This window comes from Haliotis rufescens, unplaced genomic scaffold (assembly GCF_023055435.1).
Source record: "Haliotis rufescens isolate VD_foot unplaced genomic scaffold, xgHalRufe1.0.p SCAF_16, whole genome shotgun sequence".
Lineage (NCBI taxonomy): Eukaryota > Metazoa > Mollusca > Gastropoda > Lepetellida > Haliotidae > Haliotis > Haliotis rufescens.
Window position 1 is genome coordinate 4,001,308 of NW_025963846.1, and position 14,639 is coordinate 4,015,946.

The 14,639-nt window shown below is 42.9% G+C and overlaps 1 protein-coding gene across 1 annotated transcript; it reads left to right on the forward strand.

The window, feature by feature from the left end:
- Positions 1-1,299: 1,299 nt before the first annotated feature.
- Positions 1,300-9,731, forward strand: LOC124144269. Its single transcript, XM_046513600.2, has 4 exons — positions 1,300-1,663; positions 5,372-5,492; positions 6,257-6,501; positions 7,430-9,731. The coding sequence occupies exons 1-4, from the start codon at positions 1,600-1,602 to the stop codon at positions 7,549-7,551; spliced, it is 552 nt and encodes a 183-aa protein (XP_046369556.2). The 5' UTR covers positions 1,300-1,599; the 3' UTR covers positions 7,552-9,731.
- The last annotated feature ends 4,908 nt before the right edge of the window (positions 9,732-14,639 follow it).

Consider the following 14,639-nt stretch of genomic DNA (forward strand, 5'->3'; position numbering starts at 1 on the left):
GAGTGTATGTGGGGGGCCTTGGTTGCACGAGTACCTGTCTAAGGCTACAGTTGCATGAGTGTATTTGGGGGGCCTTGGTTGCACGAGTACCTGTCTAAGGCTACAGTTGCATGAGTGTATGTGGGGGGCCTTGGTTGCACGAGTACCTGTCTAAGGCTACAGTTGCATGAGTGTATTTGGGGGGCCTTGGTTGCACGAGTACCTGTCTAAGGCTACAGTTGCATGAGTGTATTTGGGGGGCCTTGGTTGCACGAGTACCTGTCTAAGGCTACGGTTGCATGAGTGTATGTGGGGGGCCTTGGTTGCACGAGTACCTGTCTAAGGCTACAGTTGCATGAGTGTATGTGGGGGGCCTTGGTTGCACGAGTACCTGTCTAAGGCTACAGTTGCATGAGTGTATGTGGGGGGCCTTGGTTGCACGAGCACCTGTCTAAGGCTACAGTTGCATGAGTGTATGTGTGGGGCCTTGGTTGCACGAGTACCTGTCTAAGGCTACAGTTGCATGAGTGTATGTGGGGGGCCTTGGTTGCACGAGTACCTGTCTAAGGCTACAGTTGCATGAGTGTATTTGGGGGGCCTTGGTTGCACGAGTACCTGTCTAAGGCTACAGTTGCATGAGTGTATGTGTGGGGCCTTGGTTGCACGAGTACCTGTCTAAGGCTACAGTTGCATGAGTGTATGTGGGGGGCCTTGGTTGCACGAGTACCTGTCTAAGGCTACAGTTGCATGAGTGTATGTGGGGGGCCTTGGTTGCACGAGCACCTGTCTAAGGCTACAGTTGCATGAGTGTATGTGGGGGGCCTTGGTTGCACGAGTACCTGTCTAAGGCTACAGTTGCATGAGTGTATGTGGGGGGCCTTGGTTGCACGAGTACCTGTCTAAGGCTACAGTTGCATGAGTGTATGTGGGGGGCCTTGGTTGCACGAGTACCTGTCTAAGGCTACAGTTGCATGAGTGTATGTGGGGGGCCTTGGTTGTACGAGCACCTGTCTAAGGCTACAGTTGCATGAGTGTATGTGGGGGGCCTTGGTTGCACGAATACCTGTCTAAGGCTACAGTTGCATGAGTGTATTTGGGGGGCCTTGGTTGCACGAGTACCTGTCTAAGGCTACAGTTGCATGAGTGTATGTGGGGGGCCTTGGTTGCACGAACACCTGTCTAAGGCTACAGTTGCATGAGTGTATGTGGGGGGCCTTGGTTGCACGAGCACCTGTGCGATGCTATGGTTGGGTGAGTATATGTTGGAGAACAATGGGACACAAGTGTACATACTTGAAACAGAATCCCTGTGCGGCAGGTTTGCCTTACTTGTTTGTCAGTTTCGATGATTGCCTGTGGGATGAAAACACGCAGATAGGGCTGATAGTCACAAGGGCCGGACTCCCCGCTCTCTAGATTGTCCCGAAGGGCAGTTTGGGCCACAGTGACTGCTAGCTACTCAGTCACCCGGTGTTTGAATGGTCATCCCACAGGAGAGGCACCACGCACCCGCGAGTTCAACTACTCCTTTGAACAGTGTAAGCAAATCACCCAGTGATGCTGTTGTGCTTATGATCTGTTCTACGACATTTGGATATTCATATGTGAAATATTCTCCACATGGCTACACCAAACAGTACGATTCGTCTCCTGCTCGGTCTAATTCTCTTGGCGTTAACTCAAGGTAAGGTTATACCTTCAGCTTTGAGTGACTGAGTATGGTTTCACGTCGACTTTCAGCAATATTCAAGCAATATCACGACGGGGGACACAAGAAATGGGCTTCACATTGTACATGTATGGGAATCGACCCCTTCGATGTGACGAGCGAACGAGGCTACCCGACCGCCTCTTTCAGCTTTGAATATATCAGTAGCATGTTATAATCTACCCTATTCTCTTTGTTGACAAATACTCCTTAATTCATGGACAACATTTCCAGTATTATCCATAGACCGAGAGTACGAGGTGAGGTGAGGTGAAATTGGGTTTAACGTCGCGTCCACGTGTATGTGTGTGTGTGGCTGCTTGTACTAGTCCGGACTGATGCCGATTTATAGTGCTAGCTCACTGAGATACCATGCCGCAGTTTAACATGAATACCCCACTCAGACACAGTATACTGACTCCGAGCCGACCAGTCCTTGTTTTAGCCCCTTAATGCCGAGCGCCAGACAGGGTAACAACAAGTACAATCTTTTAACGTCTTTTTGTATGACGCGGCCCGGGATCGAACCCTGGACCTTCCGCTCTCCGGGCGGACGCTCTACCACAAGACCACGGAGGCGGTCACCGAGAGTACGAACATGTCCATGGGACTAGATGTGTGCGGTGGAGCTGTTTGTTGGAAATTGTGGTAAACGGGGGTCCGAGTCTACCACGTATCTTGTCAATACTCATCATTGCCAAATTTAAATGTGAATTTAAACGTAACTTCACATCCAGAATACTACCATATAGTAACAAATATACCACATCATTACAGAGCATCTGTATCCAATTTACAATGACGTTTAGTCCCTGCAATTGTGGAAGGCGTCATCATGGACACTTTCCTGAACTTTGAGGTCATCAACGCTACGGCGATCTTTTCTTTGCCACAAGAAATTTCAGTTTCATCTCCGCTTGAGTTGTGTCTAACGTATAGGGTCATCTTACCACCCGAGTGTGTGAGTTGTCAAAGGCGGAAGTCTCAACAATGAGTATTGTTTTGCTCCAGGGGGGGGGGGGGGGGGGGGGGGGGGTTGGCCGCCAAGTTATTGTTGCCTGTGACCTGTTGTTTGTTCCCAGTCGGTTGTATGTTGTTTTTGTCAAGGACAAGTGGAGAGCTGACTAAAGTCTGTTTCAACTAAAACCTTCTCACTGGCGAACTCTGGCCACACAGCCAGTGGGTTGTACTATGGTCTTAACTGAACTAGCCGTGTTAAATCAGTTTGATTTGAAAAGAGTGAACGATGTCTAACCAAATGATATATAATGGTATCACTGACAACAATCTAAGCAACCCCTGAACCTCCCTCTTGGGTTGCACAGACCACTTTCGCCCCTTTCGGAAACACATTAAATGGCCTGGCCGGGCCCGTGTGCGAAATACGCATCAGTCGGAAAGCGCACGTTAAATCTCCAAAGTAAGAAAGTAAGTACAATCATTGCAAAATGACAAACGCATAGGTTAACATGAGATTCATTCAAAAATTCTTTTTGTGGTTGGCATTTGATATATTCTGGCTTCCAGAATAGAGTTAAGACTACGAAATGTACCAGAATTCAATGGAAGTGTCGTCTGGCAAGTTGCCCTGCAACAGTGAACAGTCAATGACGTTATTAGTAGTTCTGGAAATGCTTAATGTCATCCAAAGAGTTGCCTTTTCCATTTTTGGCAAGCCATATGGAACAACGCGAAATATTGCCACCTCCAGCCTGCCTTTAAGAACGACCTTCATCCATCGAGCCTTTGCGCTACCTCTATTGAGAATTTGTGACATCGAAGACTCCTGGTTTGCAGATATGGACAATCCGGACCTGAGAAACTTTGCTGACTATCTGACAGAACAGTGGGTCGAACGTTGCGAATGTTCAGTGTACGCGAAACCACTTCAACACCCAAGGGCCACGTAAGACCAACCACGCGAAGGGGTGGCATTCCAAAATTGTGAAATTGTCAGCAAGCCATCCCAACATGTATAAATTCATTGACTTGATAGAAAAATAACAATCCAATGTTGAAATTACACTGCGCCAGTTACGGGCGGGCAGTTCCATCCGTTCTAGAAAGTAAATGTATCGTGCCATGGATGACCGCCTGAACGGCCTGAAGAACCTTCTGAAGGAACCCTCCTGCCATTGAATATAGAGATGCTGTTTCCCATTTGTTGGTGTACCAGTGTAAAATATGTCAAAATGAATTTGTTATATACATATTGATTAGCTGGCTACTGTGTTTGTGAATAATATATGAATACCGAATGACAATACCAAAACATAAAATATTTGCACGAATTTGTAATGAAATAGAGATTCTTTTTAGTCACATCGCATAAGTCTGGTTATTTATAGATTTATATTTCATGATAAATTCGTGCAATTATTTTATTTTTAAAAATATAAAATGACATTCATATCATTCGGTATTCATATTTTATTCACAAAAACAATAATATTTACTTTAACTTTTTTTTTTAACTGACTATAGGCTACATACCGAAACAGACTATAACGTAATGCAAATGGGGGACAAGTGATACTTATACAAATATTTGTCCCCCGCCCTGGCAAAAAAAGTTAACTACGGCCTTGGGATTATCACGGATTATAGAGTGATTTCTATATCTGAAAAGTGGGAACCCTCCTTGAAGGTCACGACAAGGGCTTTTGTATAATTGGTGTTGGCTGTTGTGGATGGGAGAACGAGTGAGTATTAGCCCCAGAAATATAGTTATCTTGTTAAAAAGATAAGTATTTAAAAATTAAAAATATATCATCCAAATGGTGTCCGGAACAATGCTTAATGTCTTAAGTGTCGCAGGCCTTAAACCAACAAACGCCGATATCCACGACTGGGACGTCAGCGGTACTCTTGATCTGTTCTCCAGACTACAAGACACGAGAGCAATGATGAATTATTTATACCATTAAAAACCTATTCCGTTTGTGCGACATCACGACAAACTAATCAGAATGCACCGTGGTTATAAAAAGTTCTTTATATAATGTACTTTTACGGGTCTGTGGATATGCCAAATTGTTTCAAAATATCACAAGAGTTTCACCATCCTGAAGAACAAGTGGATGTGAATGGCAACCGTGATATATTTAGAAAATATGGATGTAAACTTGGCGGGTGGGGTACAATTAATAAACCAATCACATCCTTTCTATGATCAACCACTACGCAGTAGTCGTTCCCTTTTCAGCTCTAGGCTTGAACGACGCATCCGTAATTATTTTATCTATAGAAAATGTTGGTAAGATGTGTTGGCATCCAAGTGATAAGCTTTCGCTCGTCATTCTAAAGTCCCGGGTTCGATTGCCTACTTAGTTGAAGATTTATTTATCACCGCCGTGATGTGGCTGGAATATTGCAAATTTAGAGAAGTAAACCTCTCCGCCATTATGACAATCAAGGTTGTATTCTCAGTAACTGGTGTAGCCATCGGATTCCAATCTGGGCTATTTCGAAAAAAGAAAAGGACTTGGGGCGTTCGGTCCACTGAAGAAAACAAAACCTTGCCTCTGGCTACCTAAAAGCATCTATACGACGGTAGATCTCAAGATGTGAAGAGGCAATTAGCTAAAGTTCCCCAGGCTGAAACATGATTTGTTGTGTCCAGGGAAGACATAGAATCATGTACATGTTTGTGCAGGTATACAAGTCTTTGTGTTTGTGTTTCAGAGTCGGCGTGTATACTATGTCGCACAAAGACCAGAGGGGTCGGGCTCGCCCACCGTGACCACATTCAGTGTGCTAACAGCTGCTGTGGTCCCGATGATGACCAGTACTGCTGTGTTGTCAGGTGAGTCCCGTCGTACCTGAGTAGTGTTGTCAGATGAGTCCCGTCTTACCTGAGCCGTGTTGTCAGGTGAGTCCCGTCTTTCCTGAGCTGTGTTGTCAGGTGAGGAGTCCCGTCGTAAGTGAGATGTGTTGTCAGATGAGTCACGTCTCACCTGAGCTGTATTGTCAGGTGAGTCCCGTCGTACCTGAGCAGTGATGTCAGATGAGTACCGTCTTACCTGAGCCGTGTTGTCAGGTGAGTCCCGTCTTACCTGAGCTGTGTTGTCAGGTGAATCCCGTCGTACCTGAGCTGTGTTGTCAGATGAGTCCCGTCTTGTCTGAGATGTGTTGTCAGGTGAGGAGTCCAGTCCCACCTGAGCTGTGTTGTCAGGTGAGTCCCGTCGTACCTGAGCTGTGTTGTCAGGTGAGTCCAGTCCCACCTGAGCTGTGTTCTCAGATGAGTCCCGTCTTGACTGAGCTGTGTTGTCAGATGAGGAGTCCCGTCGTACCTGAGCTGTATTGTCAGGTGAGGAGTCCCGTCGTACCTGAGCCGTGTTGTCAGATGAGCCACGTCTTACCTGAGCTGTGTTGTCAGGTAAGTCCCGTCTTTCCTGAGCTGTATTGTCAGATGAGTCACGACATACCTGAGCTGTATTGTCAGGTGAGTCCCGTCTTACCTGAGCCGTGTTGTTCCGCCCTGCCTTGGATGATTATTGTTAACTATTGTCAATAGTTATGATGTTGATGATGATTGAAAACAGTAGTGATGGTGATTCTTGTTAACAGTAACGCTGTGATTCTGGGGTGTGCAGTTGGCGGCGGCACCATGGTGGTCATCACTATCGGCGCCATCTGTTACTTTTTGAGTCGAGGACGACGTTGTTGCGACTGGGGTAGTCACGTCCAGCGGTCATCGTCCATCAGCGAGCCCCACCCCTTCAGCCGGGTGTCGTCCGTGGGCAGTGAGCTGCAGCAGATTGACCGCATCATCCTGGAGTGTTCTGTCCGCCGTCCGTCACAGCTCAGTCTAGGTAGTCTGGCTTTTTTAGATCAGGTTGTAGTGTATATATATATGTATATATATATTATAGATACGGCGCTCGTAGTGCAAAGGTCGATTCATTAAACGGACCTAAGGTTCCCAGCTACTGTTTGTCTTGTGTTTCAATAGCACCTTTAAATCGACACCCAAACACTCCATGATGTCCATCGTTATGTACTCCGAACACACAGGTAACACTTCCCCGTGCTTGTGATATAGTTTATCTGTACCCCCCCCCCCCCCCCCCCCCTCTCTCCACCACCACCAACACACAAACACACCTCCCCCATGACGCACCCCATACACACAGCTAACTGCTCCCCGTGTATAATGCTTTAGCCTCTCTGACTTCCATGACGTACCCCAGACACACAGCTAACTGCTCCCCGTGTCTTATGTTGTAGCCTTTCTACCCTCCATGACGTACTCCTACACACAGCTAACTGTTGTCCGTATCTTATGTTGTAGCCTCTCTGCCCTGCATGACGTACTCCTACACACAGCTAACTATTGCCCGTATCTTATGTTGTAGCCTTTCTACCCTCCATGACGTACCCCTAGACACAGTTAACTGTTGCCCGTGTCTTATTGTGTAGCCTTTCTACCCTCCATGACGTACTCCTACACACAGCTAACTGTTGCCCGTGTCTTATTGTGTAGCCTTTCTACCCTCCATGACGTACCCCTACACACAGCTAACTATTCCCCGTGTCTTATGTTGTAGCCTCTCTGCACTCCATGACGTACCCCTACACACAGCTAACTGTTGCCCGTGTCTTATGTTGTAGCCTTTCTGCCCTCCATGACGTACCCCATACACACAGCTAACTATTCCTCGTGTCTTATGTTGTAGCCTTTCTGCCCTCCATGACGTACCCCTTCACACAGCTAACTGTTGCCCATGTCTTATGTTGTAGCCTCTCTGCCCTCCAGGGTATATCACATCCATGATCAACAGATCTCTAAAACGTCCGCCACGGATGCCGTTGCACCAGCATCGGTTCCAGATGTTCATAGCGGAAACCCGATGCATCGATAGAACTAGCAATCATCGCAATGTGTCCTGATATGTCACGGATTTGACAAATGAAGCACCATCGTTTTGCAGAGAACCACGATTTATCGCTGTTTAGTTGATATTTGGGACATGGGTGATTTTCACTTTCAACATAGTATCCTCCTTGTCTGGAGATGATGGCTCAATTGACCGAAAAATCAGTCATCTCCCGTTCGACCACGGGTGACCCCGTCGTCTAAGGCGCCGCATTTCGCTCTACATCTGTTGTAGTTTGTTTATCACAAATATTTTCAAATAATATCGTCATTGGATGAGAAAGGTCCGTTAAGAACGACGCCAGTACGTCAGTCAGAATGACAGCGCGTCGTAAAACATGAACTTCAAGTAGGAGAAGAACTTAACGCTCCAATATGCATATGCTTTGCTCTAAAGGGATCAGAAGAAGGCCTCTTAGAATTGATGACTATACAAAGAAAAGATGTTATTGCGTCGGGTTTAAAATCAATTGTAATAAATGTATGGCTACTTGAATTGCTTCCAGGAAGAAATCAAATGAACAGTCATGTCCCAGTATTCCATTGCACTGGTCAAGAGAACCATTTAAACTTCAATAAAATTTAATGTTCTCCACGAATCTACATGATATCATTTCTATAAATTTCGAAAAATAGGTGAGCAAAGCGAGGAAAATATTTCTTTTCTTTGCAAAAGAGACAACAACTAACGAGTTAAAATAACAATCGTAAAATCTCAAATTATGCCCCATTTTACCCATATTTTTTCAGCCCCGATATATTTGGGATGGAAAAACGTGACAAGTTTAAACGGAGTAATTATCATAGGAGGGGTGGATTACAAATGATTGGTAATAAACCCTTCTGTAAATATGTAAAAATATAATGGATAAAAAATTATATACTAAAATGGTTTATGGGAGTATTAAGGGCATTACACAATCTGCAAACTTAGCCATATCAACATCGCCAATTTTCAAAAAGAATACCTGAAAAATATAGAAAAGGAAATAAGAAACGATTTTTTGAAAGATGTGGTTTCAAATTACAAGAGTCTTCAATTACCAGAAATACAAAGTATTTTGGGGAATTCTTGTCCCTTGTTATATCAAATTTTATATCTCTCAGAGACACTTGCTTATGTGGTTTAGAAGTGGTGTTAGATATATGAAAGATATTTTTACATATACTGGGTACTTGAAAACATTTGCAAATATAAAAATAAACTTTAAATTGAAAGGAGCATATCTTCTATGTTTTATACTAATATACCATAGCCCACAGCGTTGGATAACATGTGCAAAGGGTGAGTTGGTAGAAAGAAATAATGAAGATAAACATTGTCAAATATTCTTAGATATGCGTTTATCTAACTATTGTAAATTCATATATAAATTATTAAAGTACATGTCAAGTCAAGTTGGAGTGGGAGTCGAAGCTGACTTTGACATTACCTGAAGACTATCTGTCAAAATGACTTGATATGATTCATACATCCGCCGTGCATAATAAGCAAGACACTTTCAGTACAAACCTATCCATAGAATTATAATAACTAAATCGTTTTTGCCAAATATTGGAAAATGTGAAAATAAATTTATCCTCGTTTTGCAATAAAGAATCGGAAACCATAGAACATCTTTTCTTCCTCTGTAATGAGACTAGAAACCTAATTAAAAACATCATTTACTGGTATGAAGAAAGAACTACTAAGACCTTGCATCTCGATAAAGTATCATTCCTACTTCGAGACCCCAACACGAGTATTCTCAAAAAGCACCTTTGTATTATTTTGAAAACATATATCTCGCTATTGTTATGGTGCGCCATTTGGTATTCATAAAATTAAATTTTGATATTTGATAAAAAAATATTTAAAAATATTTTAACGAATACTAGACCAAATGGCGCACTATAGTACCGTTATGGAAATAGCCCTACTGACCTCAGCCAAGTATTATATCTGATAAAGAATTATTACAACACAGAAATATATACATATACCTCAGATAGTGTTACGATAAACGGAAAATGGTCATGTCTTAACTTAGATTACATATTGCTTATCCCGTCTCTTCATACGCAGGGGCACGGGTGGCCCAGTCGTCTAAGGCGCCGCGATTCGCTGTGCAGAGTTGCGTCCCTTGGGCACGCCAGAAACCTATCATTGTGGGTTCGAATCCCGGTTCGCCCCGATTATGTTTCTAGGTTTGTCAGCACCATACCCGTGCTCGTGGGTTGCACCGAAGTGGTAAATGTCTGAGACCTGCATCACTTCGGGCTTTCCTCCCACATCAAGCTGACACGCCGTGATATAACTGGAATACTGTTAAAAGCGGCGTTTAACCCAACTCACTCACTCACTCACTCACTCTTCATGCGCATCCTTCTTGGTGGTGTACAGCCCTGTCCTACACACCACATTATTGTCTTATTCACCATAGAACATGTAGAAAGAAACGCTTACCATCCCAGTATCCCTCAACGTGTGTATGTAAGGGATTGTGTAAATCGTGTTTTTCTTTCTATTGTCAATAAAGGTGGAAAACACAAAATGCACATCAAGTACATAACGTCAGTGGCCGATCATTGAAAGGTGATGATTAAGATGTGTTAAATAGATACTAAGGTAAATTCATAGATTGCCGTAGACTGTCACTGTTAGTCCAGACACGGGTTGAGTCGATACCACGACAGTTTGGATATGTATTTGCATGTCTTCGTTTTGTTACATGATGGGACGTAGCGAGGATATTCGTGAACGTGTTCCTCGGAGCGAGGGGGCGGTCGGGTAGCCTAGTGGTTAAAGCGTTCGCTCGTCACGCCGAAGACCCGGGTTCGATTCCCGTCATGGGTACAATGTGTGAAGCCCATTTCTGGTGTCCCCCGCCGTGATATTGCTGGAATATTGCTAAAAACGGCGTAAAACCATACCCACTCACTCACTCCTCAGAGCGAGTAATTACGGGTCCAGGACAAAGTCATATGTTCACATTCTGTGTCAGCTGTGGTCGCTGCAGTGATCATCATGTTTTATCATCAGGAAGCTGTGTCGCACATTTTAAGGATGTACACTTAGTTTTACTTTACAATATTAACTGTGGGGGTTACACGGGACAGCCCATCGGGGACACGACCCAAACTTGTATCTTGTATCTGGGTATTAGATCGTAAACAAAAGTTAATTTTCATTGTTTTATTCTTTCTAAATCATCATGTTTTCATTAGTGTTTCGTCGTATGATTTTGTTCCTTCAACCAAAAGCTTTGTTGACCGTTCAGAGATAGTAGATGTACTCTAACCATCGTAATAATGTAAATGCATGTTCATTCTATTGAAAGTCACCCTGTCAAAAGAGAGGCTGACACACCCTTTTGGACTGTTTGTTTGCTTGTTTGTTGTTTAACGAGTCTGGCCAAGACAAACCAGTGATTGACAATTGGCTTATCTAATTGAATCTTACATCGATGCTTAAAAGTTGCTGTTTCTGGGACAACTGTGTAATAACCCAACACACTACCTCAGCAGAACATTGTTCACCACACGCTTATTCCTGCTCAGAAAAGGGTGTTCCAAAAGGTCTCGTGGCTTTGTACCAAACATTGTTCAGATTCTACAGAAGTACAACATGTTTGAGCATCTAACAGCATTCATGGACACAGGGCAGTTTTGCAAACCATCAGTCTGGAAGAAAAAGGTCAAGAAGCAAATCGAAGAACATCATGATTCGGAGTGGCAACAGCGTCTACAAACAGACCCGGACCTACACCATTTTTCAAAAGTACACAACAAAATCAAACCTCACAAAGCATGGAAAGTTGCTTAGCATTGGCCCTTATTAAAAGACTCCTGCAAATTTGTTGTGGACATGTGCGCACTCTGGCGGCCAGGCAAAGTACACGGTCACTGCGAACGTTGGGACAAAGGTTATAATGATCTTCTGGTCCATATGATATGCCACTGCAGAGCATCAGAATTCATCAGGGATCGTATGTGGTGTGAAATTGTCAACTGGTGTCCAGTAGAATTGAGTGTTACCTTACACTCCATGTGTGACGTTGACCTAGTGTGCAGTCTGCTGTCCTGCACACCTCCTGTACAAGCGAGTGAAGAAGACAATGAGCTGTTTGCAAGAACTGTGATCCAGAACATACACCAACTGTGTTTGACACTATATCCTGACCCTTAACCTAATCTTGTTATTTCTCTTGTTAATATCTGTATAACCGTAATGAACTGCATGTAACTCTCCTATGGAGGAATAAAGATGATAATAATTAAGAGGGTATTCGGGACTCAGCAGTGTGGTACGTCTGGACGCAAATAAAATCGTATTTGGCACGTAGATTGAACATTCTGAAAAAATAATGGTATACGTAAAAATCTCCTTCATATATTTCATATCTTCGATATTTTTTCTGTAATTGAACTTGTCTGACCTTGAAACGTGTTCCATTATCTTCTATAGGTTTTCGTCTGTTTCCGGCATACGCCACGCCATGGCGCGTTCGGTTCCAAATTCAATTTAGCGCGATTAAATCTACAAATTACGTAGCTCTACATTGAAAACACTGAATGTTTATCTCCTAATTAATCACATATGTGTTTTGAATGCCATAGTCAGTGAGTGAGTTTGGTTTAACGCCGCTTTTAACAGCATTCAAGTTATATCGCGGCGTGTCAGCTTAATGTGGGAGGAAAGTCCGAAGTGATGCACGTCTCAGACGTTTACCACTTCGGTGAAACCCACGAGCACGGGCATGGTGCTGACAAACCTAGAAACATAATCGGGGCGAACCGGGATTCGAACCCACAATCATAGGTTTCTGGTGTGCCCAAGGGTTTTGAATGCCATGATGAACCAAACCTACTTTTTGCTATAGTACAATGCAGGCGTAACGGCAGCTCTCGCGTATTCCTGTTGTCAAAATATTGAACCGCTTTGATATAAATATCATTCTACTGTTTTGAAAAAATAATATTTGGTAACATATTACATTAATCTAGTCCCAGTTGTTCATCTTTTATTACCAAATTATTATTTTTTAAATACGATTTTGAAATTAGATAAGGAAAACTTGGTTTCAAATATTTTCAGCAATAAATCTCTAAGACATATTATGTTAAGAGTTGCAATTTTGATTTTGTCTTTTCCTTGCTTGAAACGGCAATGTGAAGCTCATTTATTTCATGGCTGAATTTGCTCAACAACGTTAACAAACAGTATATACATTTAATATGTGTTTATTATAATAACTTTATGAAATTCCTTTCCGCCATATCTAGAGATGTACAGAAGAATTTCTCAATACATACAAACAGCCTTTGCTTGCAATTGGTGGGATGGTCAGGTTTGGTGAACTGGATGATTGCGTACCAGCGCACCCTGACGTTGTGGGTCGTGGCTTGCAGTATCAATTATTTATTCAAGTAAAGACATGTAGCTGAATACAAAATAATCGATATAAAATACAACAGCTTTGTTATAGATAATATTTCTCGGAAACAATAGTGAATGAATAATTTAGTCCCTTACAGGTTTAATAGGCTAGAATATATATATAGGTCACACATTTATGTTGTTAAAACCCCTTATATTTATAACATTAATTTCCCATTTACTATTTCTGTAAGTATTTAACGCTGATGTACGATAGATTCCTTTTACTGTACTGTATTTTAGAGCGAGACTTTTCTTTTACAAATGTCGAAATAATTCGTTTTAATCTCCTGTATCTTTGCGTGTATGATTTGAGGTATACCAACATAGTACGTGTGAATGTTTATTGAGGAATCGATTATTTTCAAACAGCTTGTATTCGTTTTGTTCAGTCATTTCTTGTTGATTTAATAAAGGTATTTGACACGGGTCTGGCAAAAGACAAAAGGCGTGTGTGTATGTGTATGGGTAACTCACAGAATAAGATAATCCCGCAAATACTAGTATATAATAACAAGTAAATCCGTTTTATATTTTACATATCATTGTCTTACGTTTGCTGCCTAGAGTTGTAACAGCAAAACAATTAGCTCAAATGACTCGGTTTTTGTGGATATCTATGACATGTCATGTTCACACCAAAAGATTTCACTGTTACACAAATCCTCCTTTGTGAGTCTCAGAACTTCTCAATCAACAACCCATGGTTGATTTTAGGGCCTTTTATCGTGTTTTCTTAGAGGTAACTTTTCGCCTGAACTTTAAAGACTCACAAAGAACACATGGGCAGAGAAGCTTTGTTTTCACGCTGCCAAACGAGCATCCTCCTCTCCCATCTCAGAAAGCCGTCGTTGTCGAGTATGGATATTCTGCCTATGTATAGTGAATTCTGCTTTTGAGGTTTGTCTTAAGTAGTATTCGGGATTCAGGGTGGCTATGAGACTCGGGGTCAAAAATTAGATCGTCTTCGGGATTCAGAGGGGTTGGCACCCTCAAAAGACGCCCCGTCACACCGTCCAAGCTGACGACAAACGTTCCTGTGTGAACCCCCATTGCGGTCATCAAGAGGCTTTAGGGTAGCCTTGTAGTTAAATATTTCGCTCGTAACGCCGACGATCGTGGTCAACACGTGTGCATTGTTTGAAGACCATTTAAATATTAAACCCTTCTCGCACATTCACGTCCATTTGTGAACAACTCCCGTCATTCCGGAACAAGCCGAATGGTCTTTTTGCAGCTTACGGAACGGGGCGAGTGGTGCCGAATGATTCTCTACGAATACGGCAATTGTAAGAGCTGCATGGATAACCCATCTTCCCGAGGCAAGAGAGTTCACTGAGTTTAAAAGTCCAGTTTCCACCCTTGCTACTGGACTGTTATAGCCAGTGACAGTATCCACTTACACATTTACTCCAAAGTGAGATAGTTCCATCGGCGACATCCTAACCGACAATGTGATGGAAAACGCGCATTTTACATTTATGCGAAACTTTGTGATTTCCAACTTCTTTGTACATGCCATATGCCGAGCTAGGAAGAATATCTCCTCAAATAACCATGCAAATGAGAATAATGGGTGCATTCACTGCAAGACTTAAGGTTAATCACCAAGCGTCGCCGGTTTCGTATCACACAAACAAACAAAAAGACAACAG